This window comes from Diadema antillarum, unplaced genomic scaffold (genome assembly GCF_040938485.1).
Source record: "Diadema antillarum isolate AM-2024a unplaced genomic scaffold, OU_Dant_1.0 seq00001842_RagTag, whole genome shotgun sequence".
Taxonomy (NCBI): Eukaryota; Metazoa; Echinodermata; class Echinoidea; order Diadematoida; family Diadematidae; genus Diadema; species Diadema antillarum.
In genome coordinates this window covers 52,227-65,073 of record NW_027272514.1, presented here as the reverse complement: position 1 = coordinate 65,073, position 12,847 = coordinate 52,227, and the positions used below count along the sequence as shown (strand labels likewise).

The window sequence follows — 12,847 nt, the reverse complement described above, 5'->3', positions numbered from 1 at the left end:
ACACTCCAAAACCAGCTAGACTCGAGTCGCCACCAGGTCGCCATTTAGTCTCCAGGCCAATTAAGGCCACCGCACACTACACGATCAGACTGGTCTTAAAGTCTTAAGCCAAGCTGGGTCTTAAGACCAGTCGTACGACCGAACACCGCACACTATACGACCGAACCTTACGAGTAGTCTTACGACTGTAAAGCGCGCGCAGTGCGCACTGCGTGCGCTTGCAATTACTGCATCGTGAATGGCTGAAAGCCTACGACCGGTCGTAGAAATTCAACATGTCAAATCTCTACGACTGGCGCTAAGACCCAGTCGTACGACTAGAAAATGGCAAGACTGTGACGTCACACTTCTAGTCTTAAGGTCTTAAGACCGGTGAATCGGGGCAAAATCGTGTAGTGTGGGGCGGGCTTTAGATACCCACTCTAGATTAAAAAGCTAGGTATCTCAGAAGGAGGCGTCGCTGAGACTGATCGGCGAAACTACTAAGACTTTAGACACGTCTCCAAATAAAGTGATAACTTATTCTTCCAGAAATCGCGAATGATATTAATCTTTACGACTTGGCCCGACCAAAGCCCGCCGCACACGACACGATTTTGCCCCGATTCACCGGTCTTAAGACCTTAAGACTAGAAGTGTGACGTCACAGTCTTGTCATTTTCTGATCGTGTAGTGTGCTACACGATCAGAATGGTCTTAAAGTCTTAAGCCAAGCTGGTTCTTAAGACCAGTCGTACGACCGGACACCGCACACTATACGACCCGACTGTAAAGCGCGCGCAGTGCGCACTGCGTGCGCTTCCATTTTACTGCATTGTGAATGGCTGAAAGCCTACGACCAGTCGTAGAAATTCAACATGTCAAATCTCTACGACTGGCGCTAAGACCCAGTCGTACGACTAGAAAATGGCAAGACTGTGACGTCACACTTCTAGTCTTAAGGTCTTAAGACCGGTGAATCGGGGCAAAATCGTGTAGTGTGCGGCGGGCTTTAAAGGCCACCGCGCACTGCATGATCAAGACTGGTCTTAAAGTCTTAAACCAAGCTGGGTCTTAAGACCAGTCGTACGACCGGACACCGCACACTATACGACCCGACTGTAAAGCGCGCGCAGTGCGCACTGCGTGCGCTCTCATTTTACTGCATTGTGAATGGCTGAAAGCCTACGACCAGTCGTAGAAATTCAACATGTCAAATCTCTACGACTGGCGCTAAGACCCAGTCGTACGACTAGAAAATGGCAAGACTGTGACGTCACACTTCTAGTCTTAAGGTCTTAAGACCGGTGAATCGGGGCAGAATCGTGTAGTGTGCGGCGGGCTTAAGGAGACGTCACCGCGACCAGTCGGAAACAGGAAAGAGTCTCCGAAAAAGAACCGGATTCTCTCGTGCGGACTCCCCGGAGTCTCGGCCAGATTCCAGGAAGACGCTGTGGAGACGTCTTTGCAAGCAGGGAGATTCAAGTCGCCACCAAGTTGCCAACTAGTCTCAGCCAGCCGAAAGAGATACATATACCAACTTAAAACAGCCACAGTATGTATTTCAATATGCATATTTTCATTATAATGATCTGAGAGACGTGGTCTGACCATTGTCTGACAGGCACAGTCATTGATTGTGTGTGTATGTGTGTGTGCGAGGGGGGGGGGTCTGCTTGTTTTAATTATGACCATTAGAGCCATTTTGGTCTATGAAGAGTTGCGCTGATTTTGTTGCGCACATTACATACATCACATTACACACACAAATTTAATCACAGAAACAGACATAGGCATACACAAACGAATTGACATTGTAGGACCTCCACACTTATTTTTCCAAAACAGGATTTATAACATACACACAAACCCGTCAACACGGTCGGCTAAAATGGTTCGGAAACAAAATGCTCATTAATGATTCCAGACCCTTGTCTACTGCACCATTAGATGGTACAATGAGTTGTAAACATGTTTTCTAATCAATGTCACAAAAAATGAGTTGCAAACATGTTTTCTAATCAATGTCATAAAAAATGAGTTGTAAACATGTTTTCTAATCAATGTCACAAAAAATAAGTTGTAAACATGTTTTCTAATCAATGTCACAAAAAATGAGTTGTAAACATGTTTTCTGATCAATGTCATAAAAAAGAAAAGCAATCGCGGAAAAAATATCAGCAGCACTCCGTTTCATGTTGCATGGAATGCTGCGTACTTCGGGGACATTGATTTGACGGTAATCGTCGTAAACATTGGCAACTAGATCTCTCTCTCTCAGAACTTACAAGTAGAGGTCCCCGGGAACAAACTTAACATTAAACAAAACCAGATTTTGTTTTGAAAGTATGTTCAAGGCTCTCGAATCTTTTTGTTGTCATAAAAGGGCGAAACAAAATGGAGGCATTAATGAGGAGGTTTTTATTAAACATGGTCGCCTACATTGTTTCAAATTACGGTGGATGAATGTAGATACATGAGAAAGGACTCTCGATTACGTCTTATATCGAGGGCACTCATCAGTACAGTTCACTCCCGTTATAGATTGCGGTTTAATACAAAGGAAGCAAAAATTCAGGCAAAAATCATATATGAATTCTAAAGAGAGAGAGAGAGAGAAAAAAGAATGTATACACACTTTTCGACATTTCGCAATTTCGACATAAAAGAAAACTGCTTGTCCCTATGACATTGGAATAACGATAGTCTACGTACGTAGGTCAAAATGCTGACCAAGGCAAATGGAGAAGAGCTAACTTTTCAAATTTTGACGGATTCACTTTGCTATATACCAGAAATTTAAATACTTTTCTCGATCATAGCCGGATAAATTCTAGCCTTTTGCACAGGCAGCTCGCAATGAACTCGCACACATCACAGTAATCAGAGGTCGCGCAACTCGCTGTTAATCACTCGCTGTGACTGTGCACGTCCACAAATTATTGCGAGCTGCCTTTGCAAAAGACTAGATAAACTCTGGCACAAGGGTCCATGTTTTGAGTATTTTTTTTTCAAAATCTTTATTTTCAAGTTAATAATGTGTACACCACTGGTTGAAAAAAAAAATTGTGTGTCATTGAGATTTTTGTTGAGAGTACAGCACCGCCTGGTGTTTAACAGTTTATTGAGCGAAAGTGTTTAAAATTATTATATGTATGTACAGGGTCAAATTGTTTTACTATATTTGCCTCATTTATTGAAAATATCATTAGAGTATAACAAGTTATTCCGATAAAATTTCAGGTATGATGCCACTTGGTTTTTCAGGCATATTCAGATGTTAAAAATAACACTCTTCAATCAATGAAATCATTGGCTAGTGTTTGAGCATTTAGCTACGTAAAAGAACTGTTTGGTACCTCATTACATACTCTGATAACAAGTAAGCTTGCATTGTAGGAAACAGTAAATAAAACTTATTCAGTTCATTCACGATCAATACTGTTAATGTAAATCTAGGCAATATCCGACTATAATATCATTTGAATGCATATTATCCTAAAAGAGCAAATAGTGCTCGCACGCTCCACCCCCCCCCCCCCCCCACACATACAAGCATACGTATACACGAACATTTACACGCAGACAGGTACTTAACAACTACACCTGTAGATCTGCTTTTACTCAATGTATGCATGTTTCTAAAGTGTAACAAAGTAAGCCATGTGCTGTCACAACTTGCCCTAACATTGTGTGAAGTTGTTACAAAACTACATATTTATTGATTTCGTAATAAGTAGTTATATGTTTGCTTGGCTGCAATTTATTCTCACAGAGAAAATAAAATGAATTTGTTTGTTTCTTGTTTGTTTAATGGACCTCAAAAAGTTAAATTTGTAGCATTAGGAACTGGTTTCCATGTATTATAAGGTAATCAATGTTGCTTTAAAGTGTTTGGCTTTTCTCAATAGTTTTAATTTTTGTCACAATCGTAATTACCTAGCCGGTGGGAATTTAAAATTTTCAACAAAATATTCATGGACCATGGACATTGATGGATACAATAAATTTAGAAAAGGACCAAATTTCAGTTATACCAAAAACATGAAAACGTGTACGTTTATCTATTTGATACGACGTATATATGAAGCTCTGTACAGGAATATCATATCATATGAATACATGAACAAAATATCCTGGAGTAAATATAAGAAAGCATACGTATAACACACACACACACACACACACACACACACGCATATATATTAATATTATGATATATACTATTTTATATATGTATATTATACGTGTGTGCGTACTATTCATCATAATTGTTACTGACATGGAACTCATGGAGGCGGGGTGCATACCAGGGGCAAATATCGTGAAGTCTATAATGAATGTAGATCTACGACACAATTTCATAGTAGTTGCATCCCAGAGAATTTGCTGAAAGCGTGGGAGTTGCATCTGACCTGGTGTCGTGACTCAAGTGACAGATCCCGGCGACAAATGTGAGAGACTGGCAGCCGTTATCATGGAAACAGACCATAAAACATGCCAGCATAGATACATCTGGGAGTGATGTATGGCTGGTTTGTTAACGAACAGTGGTTCGACGACAGCGTCCTATTGGTGGATCCGGCTGCGCGAAACAACTTTGACCGACGCTCCTCCGGGGTAAAGTTGGAGAAACTAGCGATGGGTGTGGTCAGGAATGTATCCTCTCCGCTTCCACTTTCACCGCTTCCAGACCACCAATAACCTGAATCCCATCCACCGCTTTCAATCGAGCCACCATTCCCCTCTCCACTGCCACTACCCATGAACGCATCACCGGAATCATCGCCACTGTCAAGCCAGGGAGTCCCGATGTCATCGCCGCTACCACTCCCGTCACTAAGAATCTCAGTCGCGTAGGTGGTCCCAAGACTGCTATCGCTGGAGTCTCCTCCTGCGTAAACTGCGGGAGGTATGATAGCTTCTCCACCTAGAATTGAACAAGAAAGAAAACACTTTGAAAAAATGAACAATTTCGCATCTATGTAACATATTTAATTTCTGCTAAAGTTCGGTGGAATGGAAGGGTGAAACAGACTGGATTAGAATGCTACATCATTGCAGTACCTATAAATCCAACGCTTGATTATTGTAATCCTATATTCATTATTATAAGACTTTAAGATAAAAAATGTCAAATGTAACGAATATTGGATTTTGAGGTATTGTAATTTCGATGCACATCTCTGTGGTCGGTGTTGCAGTATGTAGAGGTAGTAAGAGAATTTGCGTTGAGGTACAGTTGTAATGATGCATGTAGTAGGAATGGAAGAGGAAATAAAAGTGGAATTAAATTGTTTCGGGAGCATTTACAGGTTTTTGAATATTTCAGTGATGACAGCTTCGATTGATTCTGAAGTGTGCGGTAGGCCGAAGCAATCCAAAGACTAATGCACCCCCTAAATATTGCAATGATATGCCACAGATAATCATTCTGATTGAAAAGCACCAATAAAGATTATCATCAACAGCAGCAACAACATAAATGATAAAGCATTGGTCACTTACGTTTGCAGAGTACGGACAGATTCCAATGACAGGAGACTTCACTGATACCTGCAGATGATGTGTTCACCACGGGATCTCTTTCCCGTAACATCAAGCACTCATTGTCGTCGCTTGATGGCGCCGACGTCCACCAATCTAAGGGCACAGAAACACATTTAAACCAGCACGCTTCAAATTAGCGAGAACATGTACAGCATTTTCATATTCGCACTTTTTTTTTGAGGGGGGGGGGGGGGAGGGGGCGGGGGTTCTTCACCTTTCTTGTTAATTGCATAATCATATCTTTATAATGTTAATTTCATATTGTATATTGTGATGCCAATATATGCATGTATCTTCTGCACAGAATTCATGATTACATATTTTTGTTGGAGATGGAAAATAAGTGAATGAATGAAGGGCTGTTGATTTATTTTATGTACACACTATTTGACACATTATTTGATATCATTTTTGAACTTTATATACACGATACATAAACGTAATAGACATTATGCTTTTGGATGCCTTTAAGAAGAAGATAGTTACTTTATGTATTAATGATCCATTAAGGTTGCATTTAGTTGGAGGTATCTCTGCCTGAACCTATGAAAAACGTCCCATGTTGTAGTCTCCTAGTATAGAAAACACTACAGTGAAGTTTTGCAACTTTGAAAAGTTCAGGTTCAAGCAGAGTTGCAAAATTCTTTTGCAGAAGTATGTGTGGTGCTCTTCATGACAATTCAAATACAGGGCAAAAAAAAAATGATCAAGATGAAAAAAGAATAATTTATAATCTAAATTTGTAGCATTACAACGCCCATATAATCCCGTTATGTCGCAACGATGAGTTTTTTCTACATTCCAATCAATGTGCAGTATTTGTTGATATCATTTTGTTTTGTGGCATTTCCAAGAAATGTATTACTCAGAATTAATATGTTTCTGTTACCATGCATGTATACACACTCTCACAAAGATATTGAGATGGTTAGAAGAAACAGGGAGGTTCACCTCCCTGGAAGAAACAGCCCATTGTTTGTACCAAATGCAGGACTTGAAAGTTTTTGCATATATTCATATATATTCAGACTAGTCTTGTCATATTGACGCGAGTAATTTTTCCTGCATAACAGCCTGTAGTCTGTGGTATTTACATAATTAAGGTGAATTACATCTGTTCTCCCTGATGGGATCCATTTATTAATTGTTTTTCACAGCAATACAGCATTGAAGCACCACATCATTTATAGACGGAGAAAGTTCAGTATATTCATGTCTTAGCACGTGTTTTAATTTGTACTGTTTAATGGATCGTGTGTGATTGCACACACAATATTTACAGCACGCACATACACAATGCCTATATTAGCAGCTTTAATTGCAAATATCTCAGTAAGACTAATAGAAGATCTTCTGAGATTAAAAGTTGAACACCAACTTCAGAAGAATTGAGTTAGTTCGTCCTGTATTAAAACTCTTCGCATTGGGGGAAAGATATCCTTATTTTGATAAAGCATTCAAGTGATTTATCTCACTGTTTCCCTGTTGTGTGTACATTGGCGTAATTCAATAGGAAACATCGACATACTATATTCCATTGGCATGGAGGGGGAGGGGGAGGAAGGCCTCATCATAGCACCTTAATTGGTGATCTCAATAAGCAGTATAGCTTTTTTTTCTCTCATCCTGGACAATATACGTGCACTATTCTTTTCATATACAGTAATCTTCTTATGCTCAAATCAAACAGAGTGAAAAAAAAGAAAACAAAATCAGAAAATGTACCTTCATATTTCCCCCAAACGAACCGTTGTTGTTGTTTTTTTTCTTATACAACAATTCATTTTTCTTGGTGCAGCAATAATGGCCAAACTCGTGGCTTTCAATTCCTGACTGCAGTCAGGATCTATGGTTTTTAGAATTTATAGTATTTGTGTTTTCTTTTCCGATGTTGAACTGAAAACAGTTTTAATAAAGATCATTGCAACTATTGAAAACCACAAGAATTGTTATCTTCAAGAAAGATCTTTACACACTTTCATTCGCGTTCATTTCTGCTACTTCAGTGAATCAAAAGAAAGTATATCAAGGTATCCTTTTGAAAATCATCCATTAAATAATCAATAGCAGGCGAAATTCACGGAAATTATCGATTTTTACTACTTTTGCCTCCACCTTGACTGCTTTAATAAAAACCCGTCTGCCCTGCACTGAATGCGGATATTTGATTTGTTTTGATTTGCGTTGTACAGAGCAATCAATAAATCTTAAACCTTCTTCTCCAAGCAATTACATTAGTACTGGAAAAATCTAAATGAAGATTTCGAAAACTATGGACACTTTTTGAGTAAAATGACCTGTCAAAAGTAATGTATAATGTTTGGATCAGAGTAAAAGTACTACTCTGCGTTGTAGTGTGTTTGAATTCTTGCAATGAAGTTATGCTTAAAAATGTACCAAATGTGAGTTTCTTCTTGTGTCACTCTCTTACGGCTTTATTCCACTCTATTTTGCCTCGAATCATAAGTCAATGAATGTAGGACATTGTATAAAAAGTATCCTTTCATTGCTTTTCATACTTGATGTGAGTAAAGGTGAACTAGAAAAGAGAGGGAGGATATATATATATATATATATATATATATATACATGGCTCGACACTAACTTTTTTGTTTGGTGGCCCGATGGGGCCACCAAAATCCTAAATTCCAAATTTTTGGTGGCCCGAGAGAAAAATTTGGTGTCCCGAAAAAAAACAATAAAAAACATTAAAAGTCCTTTTTTTTAAATGAGTTAAATATTTAAGTTTTATGATAGTAAGAATTAGAAGTTGGACATATCTACTCATAAATAAACTTCAACAAACTTGCAACACTCACTCTCATGCACTCATTCAGTCCTTTTCATCCATCCTTTAAACAAATTTAACTACTAATTTCCGGCGCAAAAAGTTACGAATTTATTGACATACTTTTCAAAAAATTCTGGTGGCCCGAGGCGGGCCACCAAATTTGCCCTTTTTTGAAATTTGGTGGCCCGACTTTCATTTTTGGTGGCCCCGGGCCACCGGGCCACCGTTAGTGTCGAGCCCTGATATATATATATATATATATATATATATATATATATATAGCGAAAACTTTGAGCAAAGAAAATGGGTTTTCATCGGGATTCGAACCCGAGACCTCCGGATTACTAGACCGGTGCTCTACCGACTGAGCTATTGAAAGCCCTAGATCGGTGTTCGTCCCAAACCCTTAGCTCTCTTTGCTCGTGTGGTTAGAAGCTGTAGTGTGTGTATGTGTGCCACACACACACACACATTAACCTGACATAAACCCAAAGGATGTAAATCAACTTTGGAATAAATGTGAGGGATCGCCGAAGCGATGCAGCTTTTTGTAATATATTTTGAAACAAGGAAGGGAATTTCTGGTCAGTTTTCCCATATTTATATACATATGTATAATGTATATGACTGCAGCGCTTGCGTCCCAACCCTATATTGGAAAATGCACAGTGTGTTCATTTAGTCGACTTTGTGAAAACGCTCGAATTTAACAGTGTGAAGATGGTTTCACACTGTGGTTTGGTTTTCACAGAGTGTTCACATAGTAATGCTTTGTTTCACACTGTAAATTGACGACTCACATTGTGTTCACACTGTTTTAAAACGCTCGAATTTAATCGTGTGAAGAGATTTCACACTGTGTTCTTTCCCGCAGGGAACACAAGACTTTTTATCCCCATTGTTTGGTAATTAGCAGTCACTGCTGATTTAGCGGCCACGTGTAACAAAATTGATGCTAATCAATCAATTATTCAAAAGTGAAGTTTTAGGTGATTATTGTTTATGACATTCAAAGAGACACTATACGCTACATATCATAATTATGACGACTACATGACAATAGACACCATGCACGTGTCGCTGGAGAGAATACGAATTGCTAATAGTTCCCTTCATATTAAACTGAGGAATTCCAATGACTTCTCCCCCCCCCCCCCCCCGGCGCCTTTACTATCCATTTCTGTTTTATTTCTACTTTATGCAAAACAGCTCTCACACTGAGATGAAATTTCATGTATTTCATGAATAGTCTTGATAACAGCATACAGAGCATTGCAAAGGATGGGTTTATACTTTTATTTTCTAAGACTCATGGAGGCCTACATGTCTATGACATTTGCAGTTATACTCCATTCATTATTTGTTTCAAATCATCTGTTAATAAATTCAAATTAAACTTAAAGTCTTCTTCTGCCATCGTGATAATATAGGTTTTCCCGGCCAATTTCGCACTTTTGTCAGTCCATTTGATAAAAGGTTCATTCAATTTAGCGAAAATCCTCGTCACTGCACATTCTGTCATTCAAAATTGCAAGTTGGTCGTTCAATTTAGCATTTCGATCAATGAAATTTGCACATGTGCCATTCGAATTCGTAAAACGAGCATTCAAATTGGCACGTGCTCTTCAGTCATTCAAATTCGCCAACACTGGCCGAAAGGGGTATTTCAGTCATTCAATTTCGCGTATGGGCAGTCAAATTCCTAACATGTTCATTCAAATTAACGTCATGTTATTTCTCTTTTGAAAAGGTGATAACATTTAAACGCGTATTTCTATGTGACGTTTTGTTTCATCCACGCACTGTTAAGCAGTAAAAGTATCATACTTTTTACCATACATAACTCGGGTTTGTTGTTCTGTAACGCCCCTTTTCTTTCATACATGTCATTTTAGGCCTACATGTACCAATACTAACTTCATCTTCTTACAGTCATGACAGCACAAATTAGATACAGACGTATTTCTCAAGAAGACAGAAAAAGAATTATAGAAACATTTGATGATCATAACCTTGACTTCCTAGAACTGGCCGACACACTCGGAATAAAGCACTCAACGGCCAGATAAGTTGTGGCCACATGATGCACTAAATCTTCGGACTGGAAGAATCACTAAGCACATTGAAGAAAAAAAAAACCCGTTGCCAAAATCTTTCAAATAAGTACGAAAATATGAAATGTAATGACGCTTGCAAAACAGTAACTGTGTTTACAAAAAAAAAGAAAGAAAGAAAGAACCAAAGCATAAACATGCGTGCTAAATTGACTGCAAAAGATGTTAAATTGGATGCCCAAAAATGAATTTGAATGAACGAGTGCGGCATGTCCGTGATCACGTGACTATATCATTCTAAATTGAATGAACGAATAACGAAATGGTGCTAGTTTTACGAATTTCAATTGAAAAAGTGTTAATTAGAATGACGCTAAAGGTAATTTGAATGCTCCAAAATGAATTTGAATGAAGAGATCATAAAATTGAACTACCGAACATGTCATCTACGCTAAATTTTGCTAAATTGAATGCAGCAATTAGGAATTGGACTGACACAAGTGCGAAATTGGCCGGGAAAACCTATAGTAGGAACAACTAACAGGAACAGCTTTCGTCTGTAGCCATTTCACAATTATCAGTAAATTCATCTCACGTTATAACGTATGTCCAAACAAGCTCACGTAAACAATACTTTAGCTTCGTGGTTTTAATAGCTGGGCGATAATGTTATTTTTGACATTATCGTTGACACCAATATGCGCTTTCATTAGGTATATTTCACCATATCAATTAGTAACAGTCAGCTTGGTATTTTACACTGCAGATGATTTTGTGTGTGTGCATGTGTGCGCGTGCGCTTATGTGCGTGTGAGTGTGTGTGTGTATTTGTATAACTTTGTGCTCAATTGTTTTTTAACGTAATCTGCTTGAATGTGCGAGCTATCCCGCTCGAGTATGTACGCCCATGATTTTTTATCATGGCTACTACTAAACACTGATCAATTCAGTGCTTATCTACGTCGATGCAGGGCAATTTGTCAATCAGTTGCAATATGCATACTTCTTTGTTCAAAAACATTCTTTTTTTTCAAATTATGATGAATCTTTGGTTATGCCACAATCTCATGTTGAGATGTTGGCTCTCTACGAGATATCACTTCGTCAAATATTGGTGATTTCCTCGCTTGGCCACCAAGGAAGAAACTTTTCACAGCTTTCCGAAATTGTGGATGCCGAAGAGTGTAAATGATGGGATTGGCACAGGAGTTGAAAAAGGCAACGATGAAAAGAATCCTGTGAATCGGTGTGAAAAAATAGGAGAGTGGGATGATTCCCAGATTAAACAACAGGAATACAACTTGATCCGGTGCCCAGCAGACGATGTACGTGACGACGATAGTGAACACGAGCTTGATGGTACGATCACGAGCAATTATGTGAAACGAAGGTTTAGAATTTGCCAGCTGCTGATTGGTCGATTTGAAAATAGCAGCCTCGCGGTGAAGAGCACGGATCACGGCAATTTGTGTGACCAGCATGGAACATGTGGGGATGACGAGGCGGACGCTGAAAGTGAAAAATCCCAACAGCAGTTTCGCTTCCGATGACGCAAATTTGATGGCACACGTTCCTGACTTCCCGTCCACAGAATTTGTGAAAAATCCCATTGACGATATCAACGGCGAAATGCACCATATAGATAAAACCGCCATGATGACCCGCTTAAAGCTGAAGTGATGTTTGAAATGTATTGGATATAAGACGGCGAAAAATCGGTCAAAGGACAAAGCTACGAGGAAATATATGGAGGCAGTAATAAACGTCCACATAAAAAAGTTGGCAAAGAATAGTTTACAGTAAATCCAGCCCGCCCACGTCATCGGCACCAGGTCAGGTGGCGGGTACGGAATCAGGAACACTGATGTCAGAAAATCAGCAATCGCAAGATTACCAACCAAGATATCTGTTGACGAGAGCTGGCGCGTGGACGAGCGACGTCCAAAGATGACGACGATTACGAGTAAGTTTCCCACCATGCCGAGAATGACGGAAAGCAATTGCAACACGGTGTACCACGACCACGTCATGGCGGTCCAGCTCCATCTAGTGGATTCGGGCGAGGTATCGGTTGTCACTGTTCCATCATAATCGTAATCGTTTATTTCGATTGCATCGGTGCTTGGATACATGTCCATGCTTTCTATCTTCGTGGACAGCTCGCTTGTGTGAAGGACTGTGGACGATATCGTAGTCGATGGAGAACTTTGGCCAGTGGGAAGGAGGATAACAAACAAGACAAAGGCAACACGTCCCGCCATAGCGTCTGTGAAGATCTTCCCTATCCTATACAAAAGATGAAATACGAAGACGTCCAAAAATTCAACATAAAACACTACTATTCACTGACCATCTCGTTAACTATTAGATTTCGATTGGTGAAGCAATATTATCCCTTGATGTTCCATGCACAACCATGAACAGTTATCTTACGAAGAAGTAGCATAATCACTACGTGTCGTTATGATGCTAG

At 39.3% G+C, this 12,847-nt stretch overlaps 1 protein-coding gene across 1 annotated transcript; it reads right to left on the bottom strand.

Annotated features, from left to right (window-relative positions):
- Positions 1-11,426: 11,426 nt before the first annotated feature.
- LOC139712692 (allatostatin-A receptor-like) lies at positions 11,427-12,635 on the bottom strand. The gene has a single exon (XM_071624493.1). It carries the CDS (start codon positions 12,633-12,635, stop codon positions 11,427-11,429), a length of 1,209 nt encoding a protein of 402 aa, XP_071480594.1.
- Positions 12,636-12,847: the final 212 nt, after the last annotated feature.

Excerpts from the sequence above, each read along its gene's own strand:
- LOC139712692 (XM_071624493.1), bottom strand. The coding sequence starts at position 12,635 with ATGGCGGGACGTGTTGCCTTTGTCTTGTTTGTTATCCTCCTTCCCACT.